At 30.5% G+C, this 18,145-nt stretch overlaps 1 protein-coding gene across 1 annotated transcript in view; it reads left to right on the forward strand.

Moving 5' to 3' along the window:
• LOC142331985 (uncharacterized) overlaps nucleotides 1-17,336 on the forward strand; it is a 76,944-nt gene extending 59,608 nt beyond the window's left edge. Inside the window, exons 11-13 of the mRNA XM_075378036.1 lie at nucleotides 1,144-1,269; nucleotides 3,644-4,178; nucleotides 17,260-17,336. Of these exons, the coding sequence (XP_075234151.1) occupies nucleotides 1,144-1,269; nucleotides 3,644-4,178; nucleotides 17,260-17,336 (738 nt within the window). The remainder of the gene's footprint in view (nucleotides 1-1,143; nucleotides 1,270-3,643; nucleotides 4,179-17,259) is intronic.
• Nucleotides 17,337-18,145: the final 809 nt, after the last annotated feature.

An 18,145-nucleotide genomic window follows, 5' to 3' on the forward strand; every position in this document is an offset into this window, starting at 1 on the left:
AGAGGAGGTAAAAATATTTTATTAGATTCAACTAAGGGCCCGTGAATAATATTTCTCCTATTTGGAGTTAAGTTGTTTTGTTTCTTCCACTCTTTGGTAACATACTGTTTATCCCTAGCTCAGTTGTCCCATTTGCAAAGAAAACACATATACTTGGTATAGTCTAACTGCATGTGTAACAAAATAACTATAACTTTGAAATCACCACATATGTTCCAGCTATGTTTCTTTATAATTTATTTTTTCAAGAACATCTTTCATCAAATCGTATTCTCTTTCAAAATAATATCATAAGTGATTGGTATTGAGGGATATTTGTGTCCGTTGTTGTAGAACCACTTTTAAACTATCGGTAACAATCGGTTACGTGATCCTTTGGTTCACGTCAAACCATAGGTACACTTAATCGCAAAGCCTTCCATGTACCTTTCAGCTTGACCTTATATGTAAATTTTGGGATTCGATACAGTTCATTTCTTAACTCATATAGCCCATAGCATTTAGCCCACCAGGTTGGTTTAGTGTTTAACTGCTGATTTTTGAAGTTGAAGGTTCTCAGGTTCAAATTCTAAAAAAAGTTAGTTGCTTTTATACAGATTTAAAAGCTAAACTCTGGATACCGATGTACTTTGGCAGGTGAAGTTTTATTAACCATATGACTCAGGAATGAAAGACCTGAGTGTACAAGACTACATATTGTTTACATATCATTTTGATCTCATTGGGCCATGGTAATAAGGTTTCTTTATTGTTCATTTGTCAAACAAATTGCAACATACACTGTAAGAAAATAAAGTGTATAATATATATATAGGTTATATATATATATATATATATATATATATATATATATATATATATAACCATTGTAATATTCTATTAATAGTAAATTTATATAAAAATAATATAAATATATAAAAACAATTTTATTCTTTTTTGGCCTAATTTTGTCATATACTTGGATTTTTCTAAAATTTTTAGCAACACAGATTTTAATGGTATTTACTATGAAAAATATTTATTTTTATGATATGAGATCTGTATATAAGTGGTATTATTACTAAGTTCCAGTCAGAATAAAAAAAAAATATATTTGTTAGAAATTAATTAGTTTGTAATGTGTTTTCTTCTTTTTTTTTAAAGGAATCTGAGATCTTAGTGAATGATGTTTCACCACTGGTTAATCTTAATATGAAAAGCAATGAACTTCGAATAAAAGATTTTCACACAGTGAAGACAAAAGATGGGATGGTATTTTATCCGTGTCGTGTAAGTATTAGCTATTGGCTATTGTAACAAACATGATTTTGATTGTTAATTTCATTACTGTGTATATATTTCAATGTGTTAGTTTTAAAAAAAAATGTTTGTAACTGTATTTAGTTCTGTTTAATTAATATCGATTTATTAAGATGTTTGTGAATGATAAATGGTCAATGTGTGAGAGCAAAGTGTGATTATGAAATTCATTGATGACTGAAATATGTGAATTTTAACCTGTTTTATAGAGGTGACATTTTAGTAGGCTTTGGGTGATTTGTTGTTAATTGTATTCAGTGTTCATGTTTCAATATTTATCAGGTAGGCAGGTTAAAGTGGACCTGGTAAGACTAAACATGGTTGTGACATAAAATCTGTAAATGAAAAGAAAATAATATAAAATCTAATTTTGTGATTACATTAGGAAGACTCAACATATCTACCATATTTTGACAAAAGATATCCGAAGTGATCACCCTACACAGCTGATGCATCAATGCTAAAGTAATCATATTGAGAGTCACCTGATGCAAACTGTTGTCAATGACTTCAGTTATTTATTGTGAACATTTGCCTTCAGTTATTGATAGTGTAGGACTTGCAACTAGACAAATCGTCTAGTCAGAATTGCACTAGACAAATCGTGTTGACAAGGAAAACCGTGGTTCTCGAAAATTATTGCACTGAAGCATGAATAGTTTACAACAGACAATAATAGATTAGAGCAGTAATATACACCTCCAATAATAGTGCTAATAGGAGCAGTGTAAAAGGTAACACTCAAATACCTGTAGTTAAGCTCTCTCAGTTTGGTTTTTAAGTTTCTTGCCCTGTGTGGAAATATATATATATTAGTGTTTATGCATGTGCACCACTTCATCAGATTTATTTACAAGTTTTTTAAAATGTATTTAATATATTGTTAAAAGAGGATGCTAATTTAGAAGAATTCAAAAAATTATATATTTTTATTTTATTTATTATAAAATTATACATTATACATCATGTTTTCCAGTTTGATCATATATATATATATATATATATTTATATATATATGTTGTATTTTTATAATAAAAAAATCAACTTGAACAACCCAAGTACAGAATTATAAAGTAAATGAAATGACACTTACCTTATTTTTTATTCCAAAAGCACCTTTGCAGGATCCTGCATCATCAGCTGTATATAATATATTTATATAAAATTACATATCAAACATAATAAAAAATTAAAATATTGTAAATAGTTAATTTTAATATTAAAATTTCCATGTAGTGAAAATATCAAGAAATTTAATTTAAATAATACTAGGTAAAGTTTAGACATTTTTCAGGTATTTAAACATAAATACAAAAGATTCCTACTTGATCATCTTTCAGACAGAATATGAAGATGACACTTATAAAAGCAGCAACAGATGGCAGCACATTTTTATATAAAAAAAAGAAATAATCATAATTTTTATAAATAGTGTGATTTAAATCCACTCAGTAATGTAAATTGGCTTTCCAGGTTACATAGCGTAAATTTATTCTATTTATTTCATTTTTACTGCATGAAGTACATTAAATTTGACAGTGTCTTTAACTATCCTGCACATATGAAAAGTTGTCTCACCACTAAATAAGATATCTAACTATAAATAAGAGTTATAACTTGTATTCTTGCAAACTTAGTGCTTATGGTAATGTTGTGAACAGTAGAAAGAGATATTTGCAGTCCATAACCAGGTCGCCTAATAAAGTTAATGGGACGGGCAGTGAATGCGTCGCTTACATGATCCATAGCCTCATCACAACTGTAACCTTTGATGATTTCTGTCTCTTAAAGTCATACCTTTGAAGACGTTAAACTTTGACGTAAAAGAATTGATATTCCATTCAGTTTGTACAAGCTGTTAAACATGTGTACATGATTGAAACTCCATTAACTAAAGCATGCACTGAATGGTTTTTGTGGGATCCATATCTTGATGGACTACAATCGCATTGGAGTCAGCCTGTCTGCACATCATATGCATATTCTACTGAATTTGAAAGTACACTGAACAATTCTTGGAGATTTATGCTATCATTTGAGTCTACTAAGAAGTTAGGACTGATTTCCTAAATATAGGCCATTTATTTTGGATACCTTTAGCCCAGACAATCTGTAAAGTTTCAGCTATGTGTATAGATATGCAATAGGATAAGTAAAGTTTGTTATTACGTTAAACTTTACTTGTGAATCATTAAATAATATTCCAAACGATGTTTATTTTGAATATATGTTTAAGATATTCAGTTTTTTATCCATATTTTGCAAAATAGAATAATGTTATTTTAATGGAAATAATTTTACATGAATTCATAATTACTTTTTAACGATTGTTTTAATTTTACAGGTTATTATTGATAAATTAACCATCACTGCAAGTACTAAGAATTGTAAGAGATGTGTAAATAATTCGGTATATGATGGAATTATAAAACAAAAATCCAGTGAATGTAATTGTGCGAATGGCGATGTAAGAACAGAAAATTTAGTCAAGGATATAAGTAGTCAAAATGAGTTACCTCAGCAGAAAGGAAAGAAATTGGTTTGTGAATATTGCAATGAAAGATTCAGATGTAAATGTTATTTAAAGAGGGACATTAACTTCTATGCTAAAGAGAAAGAAAATAATTCTTACTCTTGTCAAAAGTCTCTTATTCTTAAAAATAAGTTAAAAACACAACTTATTACGCACAAAGAAGAGAAATATTATGTTTGTAACTTTTGTCAAAAGTCATTTAATCGCAAAGGCAGTTTAAAATTACATCTTAATATTCATACAAAGGAGAAGAATTATATTTGTAACTTTTGTCAAAAGTCATTTAATCACAAAAGCAGTTTAGAAAGACATCTTAATATTCATACAAAAGAGAAGAATTATATTTGTAACTTTTGTCAAAAGTCATTTAATCACAAAAGCAATTTAGAAAGACATCTTAATATTCATACAAAAGAGAAGAATTATATTTGTAACTTTTGTCAAAAGTCATTTAATCGCAAAACCAGTTTAAAAACACATCTTAATATTCATACAAAAGAGAAGAATTATATTTGTAACTTTTGTCAAAAGTCATTTAATCGCAAAACCAGTTTAAAAACACATCTTAATATTCATACAAAAGAGAAGAATTATATTTGTAACTTTTGTCAAAAGTCATTTAATCACAAAAGCAATTTAGAAAGACATCTTAATATTCATACAAAAGAGAAGAATTATATTTGTAACTTTTGTCAGAAGTCATTTAATCACAAAACCAGTTTAAAAACACATCTTAATATTCATACAAAAGAGAAGAATTATGTTTGTAACTTTTGTCAAAAGTCATTTAATGTCAAAAGCAATTTAAAAATACATCTTAATATTCATACAAAAGAGAAGAATTATATTTGTAACTTTTGTCAGAAGTCATTTAATCTCAAAAGCAATTTAAAAAAACATCTTAATATTCATAACTAATTAGAAAAATTTCTGTTTGTAACCTTTGTCAAAAATCTCTAATTTTTTCAAGTGTGCATAATTTAAAACAACAATAACAAATTTTATCCAGGTAAAGATAAGGAAAAATTGGTTTTCCTTAGGTATTGTTCAACATTGTGGTCGTTGGTAAGGGATAATTATTGAAGAAATTATCTGAAGTCGAAACTTGAACAGTTTTATGGTAGGTAAACAAAAAATTAACGTTTGGCTTAGTTATAGCTACAAAGTACATTTTTAATAATTTTATTACCACTGTAGTAGCACTGCCACTATTAGGTATTGCATCAGAGGATTAAGTAAAATGGCAGTTTTGTAGCCATGGTATTTGTGAAAAATACGATTCCTGACCGGTATTTGAATCCAAGACATCTAGATGAAAACTGAATCATTACCACTGACTCCAAGGCTACAGACAACCTAAAAAAGAGTTTAGATTTATGTATTACTCTAGAGTATAATATGCACGTGATGATGAATATATTAACCCCAGAACCACGTATTATGCCAGTCAGATAACTTGGTTGGTGCTGAGAAATTCTACCATTTCAGAAAAGGTGGTACAGAAAAAACATTTGTGAAGTTCACAAGTGAGACTTATACAAATCACACATTACATGTGTTTTTCTCAAATTCATTTTCACAAATAACGTTGATCTTGCATGAATTTAAAACCTCATTCTGATTTTGTATTTAAGTTTACTCGCATATTAAAAACAAATAGGAGGATTCCTGAACCTGTTGTCATTATTGACCTCAAAAACTTCATTTTTAATTTTTTATCAACATGTAAAAGAATGACTGCCTCTTTCATGTGTCAATTTCTTAAAAAATTTTTCTTATCTTATCTCCTTGTTGTGAGTTATTTTCCTCATTGTTTTACACACTAAAATGGTTAAAAGTGCTCATAACCTTGAATATAAACAGAAACTAACATTTTGAAATGCATGTCTCAAATCGTTGTTAATATTCCTATTATATTCTCAAATATATTCTATTCACAATAGAAAAAGGTTTTGGAAAGTATAGGAGCTGCAAAGTTAAACAATAGAGGGCAGAGATTTGAGATGCCAGGTCTCTTACCATACTTTGAAATTCGATCTACTTCTGTACCACTTTAACTCTTTACTGCTATTATTATATTAATGCTATTGTCGGTTCACAGCTGACCCAAAAATTGAAATTCTCGCAATATTAAATTTTTTTTTTGGTTGACAAAATTATTGACCGTATTTGCAATGCAAAAAACATACAAAGGTGGCTTTTTAGTGGTTTTATATAAAATTTAATTAGATTACCTGATTGTAGCATGTGTAAAACATCATATTACTTAATATACATTATTTCAAATATCTATCATTGCATTTAAGAAATAAAATATTCAACATAATGTTTAGAATATATATAAATTAATAAAACTAATTGATCTAAATATGTGATATATGTATGAAAATTACAAACGTGTTTTTTGATAAAAAGATTAAAAGTTTTTTACCCGTATTATAAAATAAACAAAGTAATTAAAAAATTAAATAATCTAAAAATCTTCTATGTAACAAGAAATTTGAAAATGTCTGATTCTTGAATGAAATGTATTTGTAACAATAAATTGTGATATTTCAAAACTAACTAGAGACAAATATGTATTGAAAAATTTTAAATTAAGAAAAAAATTATTAATTTTATTCAAGATCTTCATTTTTGCAACTATTTCTTCTGATGTTATTTGTACTTGCATACATGGTCTCACACTCACTACAGACGTTGAGATGTTTGTTGTCATTGATTGATGGGCACATATGACATCGCCTGTGTTTTTTCTGTAGCAATTCAGGTTTGATCTTTCCTTTTTTAATTTTTAATACATTTCTAATAATAAAGTCAGCGATGTTGAAAGTCTGGATTCTTCAAGTCAACGTCTCATATGAGTTAAGGCAAGTGATTTTCTTAAATATGTGTCCATATTTTCAGGGCTTATTTTTCATGAACATTCAAAAGGTGCATAGATCCTGAAAACTGGCAAGCATCTTTTCTACAATTAGATACTTGGAGGGAGAATAATTCGACCTGCAATTTGAGATTAACATTTTAAATAATTTGAAAATATGAGCAGTTTTGTCACCATCTTGTATACTGGAGTGTACTTTAGTGCCGTTAAAACTAACAGAAATACAAACCCTGAAAGGACATGGTTTCCCTGAATATAACACTTCCAGTTCCATCATTTTCTGTAGATTCCTCACATCTTCTTTACTAGAATTAAATTTACCAAATAAATACAGTAGTCCATTAAAGCTTTTAATTCAATATTATGAGTGTGATTAACAAAGGAAGTTGCAGAGCAGTACTTTTAGTGATAATTTAATAATTTTATGTTCTAATATAATGTATAACATTTCATCAGTAAACAGTAATTCCCAATAATAAATTGAATTAATAGAGATGCAAGTTTTTAGCAGTTTCTTTTATTTGAGAAAGATGAGTCCTAATAACCTAAGTTCTTGAACTAATAAGTTCAGTACTCAATTTATAACAATTTTTTTTATAAACAGACTTTCGTCTAATTTCCTCTTCAACAATTCATCGGATACACTCATCGGATTTTTGTTTTTAATTTCACATACATTTTCAGGACTTTCTATGTCACATTCACTATCGCTATCATATTCACTAAATATAGATTCACGGTCCTACAGATCATCAGTTCATTAAGATATCTTCAATTTCATTTTCATTCAAGCTTTTACTACATTCACAAGAGGTACTTATACTCAGTAAACTCATAATTTGTTAAAAATGTAAAAAATACAATGACGATTTTATTACAAAAAAAAAAAAGTAACATTGCTACTATCATCGGTTTGATTGTGAACTCTCGTAAAAAATAAACTAATAAGTTTTCATTGTACATGGCACTATAGCTGGCCTTTTAACACCCTTGAATAGAGTGGACAATGAAATCAGGGAAGTAGCAACTGTCATTGCAACATAGCCAACAAAAATATACCTCTCGGGTTAAAAATGACCAGATGACAGCAATTAAGAGTTAAATGTGTATAACTTTGCAATTATTTTGAATTTATGCCCGTAAATTTACCAAAATATTTTTCAAAATATATAATATCAGAAAATGTAAAAAAAATTACATTTTTTTTTAACACCTAAAAAAATTAAGAATCTTTAAGATTAGATCATACTTTGTTGCTACTGGTATATTCCGATACATTCTTTAAGAAATTTTTTGATACATAATTTAAGAAATATATTTCAGCAATTACATTTACCATTTCTATTTGAATCTTGCCCGATCTTTTGTAAAGGCAAAAAAATCTCTTCTTTACTATTTATTTTTTCCACACAGAATCATCTTCCCTTTCTAACCCACCCTGATATATTTCCCAATTTGTTTATTGATGTGCTCTTCTCTTCTTTGTATTCTCTACAAGTTTTATAACATTTTAAAGGTTACTGAAAGGAGAGACATTCCACTGTAAATTTAGTCTCCTCTTTTGTGTCAAGGATGAATTGGGGCAGAGTAGCCATTCTGGCAGGATTTTTTTTGTCTTCCAAATATTTTCTGTAATAGATCATTGATTTATTAGTTAATAATCATAATTTTAAAAATTACACAGTTATTGGGTCCTCACCCGGATGCTTTATTATTTTTTTGAGATCAGATTATTCTTTATTTCTTGTTTATTCGGGGGGCTTGAGTTTTCTAGTTTAGTTACTGGTTACAAATAGTTGAGCTTTTTTCTGGATTTTTTAGCAGATTCAACAGTTTTTCAAAATTATTGACTAAAATTTTACTATCGCAAAATAATATTTTTTATTAAATTATATATGTATTCAATTTTTTATAAAATAAATATCTTTATCAAATAGAGTATTTTATTGTAATAAAAAAATTAGTTTATTATATTTCAGTTTTAGAAATGTTTATAATATATAAATTGCGATTATTATGTGATGTTAAGAAATAATATTTTGTTCATAAATTAAAAGATTTCAGAATTATATAGTCTGATTTTACAATATGTATGTGAAATGAAAACTTAATCTTCCACTTAAATATTTAAGTGGATTAAACTATATTTATATACTCTTATTATTTAAAAATTATGTTTTTGATTAATTTTCATATGTACATTCAAAGTTATTTATTTTTTTAATCAAATAAAGTTCTACAAAAAACAGATTGCTTTTTTATTTAAAATGTACACCATTCCTTTTCGTAAGAACTGTTTGTTGTATTATATTATGACCAGATGCATTTATCCTGTACCAGTTAGATAATTAAAACTAAATTAAAGTTACCCTCTTTGCCCGACCTACATTGTGAATCTGCATAGTCTTAAGTTTTCCGTTTAAATTTTTTAGTGTCCCAGCCATGGGGGTTTAAATGCGGTGGCCTCACATAAAAAAGTAGATTACTATGAGGTTGTTTCATTTATAAAAATCTCATTTTTCTACATTTAATGGTATGTCATTGTTATAAACTTAGGCATATTGTTATAAACATATGGATAGACGATGGGCATGGATAGGTATGGGCATCCTAATGCGCAGCAGTTATTCTAGTAGCTAAATACAATTATTTATACAGTAGGAATTTTCTTGAAGGTGACTAAGATTCAGTCGGGATTTATCTATTCACTGAAATAGAATAAGAAAATAAATAATAAATTTTTCCAATTTTTTTGCACAGAAAAACGTCTGAAATATTTTAGATAATATCTGTCAGTGCATTTTTATTTTTCAATATAATTCATTAGAAAAGTTTGGGAAAATTATTGTAAATTAAAAAGTAGTTTTTTTTATTATATAGAACCATTTTCTGGGAGTTTCCGTACTGATTTGTCAGATAATTCTTTAACTACTAACCAAGTTTATCTGTACATGGCTAGAAATAATTTAAGATTGTTTTTTAATATTATTGATTTGTTTTGATGGGTTGCTGTCAGATTGCATGTAAACTTGAAAGAGAGTGATGACACAAGTAGTGATCTTAGTGTGCATCTATTACTGAAAATATTTCATTATCGATGTTCAAAATTAACAAAATTATTATATTTTATACTTCCGTTATAATGTTATATTCTTTTCCCTTTAATGGTTTGCAATGATCATTGATAGAGTAATTACTGTGTTGTCCATTAGAACTGTTGTTATTGTTGTCTAATGCTGAATTTGGATTCTTATTAATTCTTATTATCAATTTGGTTGATAATTGATCTTATTAATTTCATTTACTCTCAACTTAATATTTTCCTTGATCTCTATATGATCACAGCATTTCTTCAATTCTCCAACATTATACTTTTCGAAATGCATGCAACATAATCCTTAAGGTTTTTTTTTGTGTAAAGGTGTGCTACATTTTATTGCAGTATTATTAATATTTTACTAGAAAAGATGACCTCTCTTGGCACTTATGATGTCTCACCTGTATGGTTTTTTGGGTCTGTTTCTTGAAGAGAATTCAGGTCAGTACATTTCTTATTGTGTGAAAAATATAACTGAGTTAATCAGATGTGACAGATTTAAAAGTTACATCTTAGCGGTCTAATCTGAGATCTTTACTTTTTTTATATATTTTAATGATGATAACACTGTCCAGTTGAAAGTTCTGATTTTTTTTCCAGATAACATAAAACATTGACATTTTAAAATATAACCATTTGTTTAAATACGTTCCAGTATTTTTCTGTATATGATCTTGAAGTAAACAATAGTACAAAATGTTATATTTCTATCTTTCTCATAAAAAGGATAGTGCTTGGGTTTGTTTGTCATACGTGCTCACATTTTTATGTTAGCTGCTATTGGCACAGAGTAGACCAAAATTGGTGCGCCGGGCAGCTGCACACTGCAACTCTCTCCTGCTAGAAGCAGTCCATTGTCGGTTAATTTATGTTATTTAAAAAAGGCTGATCCGCTCTGCGCCAGTAGCAGCAGCTGGACCAGCAACTAACACAACCTCACACGAGAACACACATATAACCAAACAAAGAAGTCATTCCCTGTTATCAATATTGCTAGCTTCAAACATTATATTTCTGTTAAAAACTATTATAAATTCTATATCTACTCACTCAAGCCTATTTTTAATACAAAAACACCAAAACGTTCAGAAGAATATTCTCTATGCACTAATTTTTTTTTTTTTTTTTGTCTTCAGTCATTTGACTGGTTTGATGCAGCTCTCCAAGATTCCCTATCTAGTGCTAGTCATTTCATTTCAGTATACCCTCTACATCCTACATCCCCAACAATTTGTTTTACATACTCCAAACGTGGCCTGCCTACACAATTTTTCCCTTCTACCTGTCCTTCCAATATTAAAGCGACTATTCCAGGATGCCTTAGTATGTGGCCTATAAGTCTGTCTCTTCTTTACTATATTTTTCCAAATGCTTCTTTCTTCATCTATTTGCCGCAATACCTCTTCATTTGTCACTTTATCCACCCATCTGATTTTTAACATTCTCCTATATCACCACATTTCAAAAGCTTCTAATCTTTTCTTTTCAGATACTCCGATCGTCCAAGTTTCACTTCCATATAAAGCGACACTCCAAACATACACTTTCAAAAATCTTTTCCTGACATTTAAATTAATTTTTGATGTAAACTAATTATATTTCTTACTGAAGGCTCGTTTAGATTGTGCTATTCGGCATTTTATATCGCTCCTGCTTCGTCCATCTTTAGTAATTTTACTTCCCAAATAACAAAATTCTTCTACCTCCATAATCTTTTCTCCTCCTATTTTCACATTCAGCGGTCCATCTTTGTTATTTCTACTACATTTCATTGCTTTCGTTTTGTTCTTGTTTATTTTCACGCGATAGTTCTTGCGTAGGACTTCATCTATGCCGTTCATTGTTTCTTCTAAATCCTTTTTACTCTCGGCTAGAATTACTATATCATCAGCAAATCGTAGAATCTTTATCTTTTCACCTTGTACTGTTACTCCGAATCTAAATTGTTCTTTAACATCATTAAATGCTAGTTCCATGTAAAGATTAAAAAGTAACGGAGATAGGGAACATCCTTGTCGGACTCCATTTCTTATTAGGGCTTCTTTCTTATGTTCTTCAATTGTTATTGTTGCTGTTTGGTTCCTGTACATGTTAGCAATTGTTCTTCTATCTCTGTATTTGAACCCTAATTTTTTTAAAATGCTGAACATTTTATTCAAATCTACGTTATCGAAAGCCTTTTCTAGGTCTATAAACGCCAAGTATGTTGGTTTGTTTTTCTTTAATCTTCCTTCTACTATTAATCTGAGGCCTAAAATTGCTTCCCTTGTCCCTATATTTTTCCTGAAACCAAATCTGTCTTCTCCTAACACTTCTTCCACTCTCCTCTCAATTCTTCTGTATAAAATTCTAGTTAAGATTTTTGATATGCACTAATATTTCTGTAAAATTCTTAATATGATCATAAAAATTAGGATATGAATGCATCAAGTGTCCAGGCGGCAGAGCCCTCTGATAAGATCGACTGACAGAGTTAACAGTGAAAAAATTGAAAAAACATTTTTAAGGTTCCACATGTTTTATTCAATCAATTTAAGTTCGATTAAGAACTGGTCATAAAGAAATGTGACTAGTACAATTATATCCATAACAAATTTTTTTTACATCAAAATTATTATTAACAACTGGTAAAAACTGCTTTTGTCTATCAGCTCTCGTGAGTCAGTATCTTTCATTTAATCACTTTTAATGCGTATAGAAACTGTTTTTTCCATCATTTTTAAAGAATTTTATTTCCATTATTATCATAGTTAGAGAAAACAGTTGAGTTGAATGTTGTTCTGTCGCTTGCAAAAATTATTAAAAATTCACTAAATTATTTTATACTTTTTTTAGCTGGTTTTAAAAATAAACGAGTCTTCTTCAGCCTGCAGAATAATAAATGTATCATCTTTTTTAGTTTTGTGATGACCTCAGTCCTCTGACTGCTAGCAATTTGCCACTTAATGCATCCTATGAATATATGTTTCATCTAAATAAACTATATTCCACTTTTTTTTTCATATTTGTGATTTGCAAGTAGTACATTCCCCAAGCACCAATATTTGGCCTTTCAATAAGCAATTGCATCCTGATAGTCTTCTTTATCAGAAATCAATGTCTTTTTAATTACAATTGACACCTATTTTTAAAGCTGCCAGGTTTAAGAGAAGTTCCTGATGGCAGAAACCCTTTTCTCTTTTATTGTAAAAAGTAAGTTCTTTTGTGGTCGAAAGTCCATTCAACAAAGAAGTCAATTTCAAACTTTATTTAGCATTCTATTTACTTAGCAGTCAAGGAAGAAAATGAAAATGTTGATCAATAGTGAATATTATTTCTCATGTCTTGGCCTTTGGTGGTTTGCTTGATATGGAAGTTGACCCTATGATAGTTTTTTATGCACAAAAGAAAAGCAAATGTTAATAGTTGCTTCAAAAACAACTGTAAACGATGCATTGTTTACAGTTGCATTATTTGAATAGCTAACCAAATTTTTCTTAGTACATATAGTATAGAATAATTACTATAATTATAGTAATTACAAAAACATAGGGCAATATTTCAATCAAATTTATAGTTACTGTGTTGTTAAACTTATAAGAATTATCAAATGTAGCTGTATTAAAATTACTGTTGTCTAATGTTAATTGATTTCTACTTAACGTAATTTTAAATATTTATGCAGTACAGAATAGTAGTAATTTAATAACAAATCGCAAAAAACCCTAAACTTAGAAAATTTTGTTGACATGTTGAAAAAATACACAGTACGTACTGTAATCAGTATATTCTTAAAATGCTCAGTTTAAAAAATCACAAATGTTTTCTGTTTCAATTTTGATATGTGCTTCCAGGCTGCACAATCTCACAAACACTTAAAACATTAATAGTTAGCTAGATGACCTGTTTTCTTGTCTTTCAAAGTAGGTAACAACAACTGCTTCAACATTTCCATGGCTTCAGAATGTTTTGGAAAAGTTACATCTTTTACCACTTCATCGTCCAAGCCATCGTTTTAGCTAACCTTTTTTTTCTTTGTAGAGGTGGGAAATCAATTTTACAGACGCCATATGGCAGTATCTGGGTCACCAACAGGTGCCGCAAGATGATGTTAAATGCATATGTGTACCTGCGCACTTCCGACTGACTAAACCTACCCCCTGACTACCTGGAATTGCTTAAAGAAGCATTACTTCAGAAAGGGGGTGGATGCATGCACTTACACATTCATACACCACAGTGCAATACATCACCATCCAAACGGTACACAAACAAATAATACATCCAACGACAAATAATACAAATCGTGATCAAACAGAATCAGATCAAATCAAAACATATGCAACAAATCTAACAAAGAAAACTCACACTAGTTCACATCAAACACCGTATGAGCAAAGAACATAATTGCAGACAGTACATCAAAGGATATCAAATCAATTTAAATCGGCCCCTTTCAAAGTCATCATATGTACAAAAACCCATGATCATCCAGACAGATCACAACCAGGTTCCGGAACATAATATATCAACATTATTACGTCAAAGGAACATATCATTCATATATGCAACAGAGATATCAAAATTATACAGGAGACATCTCAAACTAATAAAAGAAAGCACAGCAAGATCATAATAAAATATTGCTACTATGAAAAGATTGCATGCATGTACATACAAAATATATGAAAGTAAAAATAGCAAACATACATGAAAAAATCAGGACAAAGCACTCAGCCGAGAGCCTGTCCTCACACATGCCCTCTGGTGCCGTGCTCTATTTCGGGTCTCGTCATAAACATGTAACATTCGCATGACAGTTTTGGTGTAGTCCTCCACCACCCTCCAATGTCTTGTCCTACAGAAGCATCCTTTGTGTTTCGTCAGGGTGAAACATACATGTTCAGTTTAGTCTGTCCAGCATCTTATTTCACGCATCAGCAAATCTAGGGCATACAAAGAAAACATGTATATTTTCCTTCTTTTCCCCATTCCTGGCAGTTGTCATTGCGGTCACTAAATCGATGTAGGTTTGATCGGAAGCCTCCATGATCTGCCAGGAACTGTGTTAGTTCATATCCTAGCAAGCCATGCCCTCTACAACACCACCCCTTGATGTCTCCTATATGTTGGTGTGCCACCTGCCATTCGTGGTCCGATTCCATCGCTCCTGCCGCATTTGTGTCATCTCGCCCTGTATTTCCTGGGTCTGATGTTTCTTTTCATCTGTAGGCAGCGGGCCCAGTTCCTTTATCCTACAGCACTGCATAATGATGAGATCTATGAGCGGGAGTCCAGGTAGGACCTCCACTGCTTCCTTTGAGACCGTTCTATAAGCCGATATTACCTGAAGACAACACCTCCTATTGACAAACTCAATTTTTCCTCTATATTTTGCATATCATAAAACTCCCAACCACAGTTTTACACCATACAACAGGGCTGAATGAACCACTCCAGTCACCGGCCTCTTCTGCTACGTGGGCAGCAGATGTTGGAGGAGAGATAGCACATGCAGTAAACACTCTCGCCACACGAAGCCAACTCCCTAATGTACGCCCTGCGTAGGACGAGACACACGTCCACAGTGCCACACCTCCATCCTCAGATAGAATCCAGTTCGGACGGCGTTGCAGTGCATATGGCTCTGAAACTACGGCTATGTCCATGTCCATCTCCACTATGTGTCTGGCAAGCATATCCTGTGCCAGCACACAGAGGTTCATGTTTAGTTGAACTACTTTCATCTGCTTGTCGATTGCTGTCCATTCCTCCTCCGGCTCTCCTTTAGTTTATTTGTTCAGCACTTTGGGGATGTTACGCTGCCAGTCCAATGCCCCTTGACGTTACATGAAAGGCATTTTGGCATGCTGCTGCAGTCTGCCGCCTGGGTTCCAGCTGCTCCACAGTTAAACCATGCAGCTGACCTGTCTGCACTCTTTCAGTTCCTTGAGACACGCCAAACTTCAAGGCAGCTGTAACATCGCTGAGGGCAGTTTACAACATCCACCCTAACAACCTGTCAGGCTGACAGGCAGCCTGTCAGATGTAGGATCAGGCATCGTTGCATCTGTACTGATCTTCGCAGGTGTGGCCTCCACGTCAATATGTTTGATAAGTTATCCTATTCCATTTTGTTATTACAGAGATCTTAAACTGTCAAATGTTCTACACTTCTTAGCGAGTCTGTAGACACATTGCATGAAAGTGCAAAAATTTTGATGGGGGGTGATAGTGATGAAAAAATAATTTTTTTGGGGGGGATGGGGTATCGCCCGCGAAAATGGGAAAGTGGGGTGGAGCTACCTTGAGGATCTGGCCTGAAACCCTAAGGATTTTGGGCCCGAGAGCCTAGCATCTACATAATAGGGAAACAGCTGTTTCCCTATGAAAATCCCTCCTGAGACTTAGAAAAGTTTCTAAGTCCCACTTCGATCGGTTTGAATCTGCTGCCAGATCAAAGAGATTGAAGAAGGCTTCAGATCCATTTGGTTGGTAAAAAAGCAACTAGGTGGCAGACCTTTATGTACTAGGAAGTTCTTGACCACGTGGTGATTTTAAGGTTAGCCATGTGCTTGTTAAACTAACTTATTTATCCTATTAATTATTGATCAATAGTTTCTACCAGTTTATAACTTCACATTATTTCTGAAAATAATATTTTCTACTAAATTAAGCTATAAGTAAACACTTTATAGTCAATATAACACATTACTACTCACGTTACTTGCTAAAGTTATAACTTATAACTAGAAAAGTAGCACCAGATTTCTATGATTTACTTGTTTTAAGCACGTTTAATAGATGTAAACAATTATAGTATAATTGTTATAGATATAAAACATAATTGTATTAAAAGCAAAATTATTAATCAATAAAATTTTTACAAAATATTAAGAACTGTTGATTTCAATGCAGAAAGTAAAGTTCTGTTGAGATAGGAATCAAAATTCTTATTCCATTAATTTTTTAACTATTTATAATATCTACAATTGTAAGAGAATTGTTACAATTTAATTCTCCAACTTAGATGGTACTATAATCATTGTCTAGTATGGAGTGAATAGCTGAAGACAAAGAATTTACGCTACAATAGAAACGGTGATGAAGGACATTCTCCAACTATCAACTGGCATAAGTAGATTTTTTTTAGTTATATTATTTTTTTTATACAAATGAGTGATCCCTCTAACTTAAAGTTTTTTTCTGAAAATATCACTAATACATATTAAACTACATAAGTATATTCTTACTAAGCAATGTTATGATAACACCAGAAATGATGTAATTGAAAAATACTTCAATCGGTCATACATATTAATACATTCCACATTTACTGACAATATAGCAATGGATTTAGAACTATTATTCATATATTGTTTAAGTGAATAAGTTTTGTTGTTGATCCTAGCCTAACAAATGTCACCCTCAAGTATTTACATTATCATTCTATGAATTCCTTATCAGTACTGAATTCAAGTTTAAGTATTGATGGCTTATTACAGTATCAGATTCTGTTACATCTTGCATATTATGTTGTGTGAATTTAAAATCTAAATTACAAATTTTTTGTTTGCTCAACTTCAACTAAAAGTTCAGATGTGTTAGAATTACAATAATTCTGTTAGTAAACTATTTCATAGCTATAAAATTTTATTCAATTACTAAGAATATCAGCTTCATTAATTCCATTATCAGTGATACTTGTTATGCAGACCCATATCTTGTGGCCTTTTTCATAGAAAAAATATTTTTATCGCGTTTGCAAATTTAGCACCACAACTCACAAAACCAATAATATTTTAACTGCTGTCTAAAACAGTGATCATTGATGCATTGCAGTTATGCGAGTTACACAATTTTTAAGTCCTGTCATATTCTTCATTAATTAACGCTTAATTTTGTTAATTCAAATTACTTTTTACCTTCAGTCACAAGCCCCATCAGAACATCTTTTAATTATGAATGTATATAATGATGATAAAATATAAACTGTTTTTTTTTTTTGTCAGAATCACAAGGTTCTTCATTGTTTCTTATTTATCTTGTACAAATATTACTAAATCATTATTCATAGTTATAAATATGTAGTTTAAAATATAAACCCGAGTTTCATTAGATTAGTAGTTTGTTTTATTCTGATATTTCATCCCGGGTATTAAAAACTATCACGTAAAAAAAAACCCTACCACTGTAGGGTACTATTTTACTTGTAACAATATTATTACAATATTATTATTACACACGTATAATTTATTTTTTTTTACTAATATTTAATCAAGAAATATGGATTATGTAGAATTACTAGATGTAATATGCAAGCAAGAGACATATGCAAGCTTATTTGAAGAAG

Source organism: Lycorma delicatula, chromosome 11, assembly GCF_047948215.1.
Source record: "Lycorma delicatula isolate Av1 chromosome 11, ASM4794821v1, whole genome shotgun sequence".
NCBI lineage: Eukaryota > Metazoa > Arthropoda > Insecta > Hemiptera > Fulgoridae > Lycorma > Lycorma delicatula.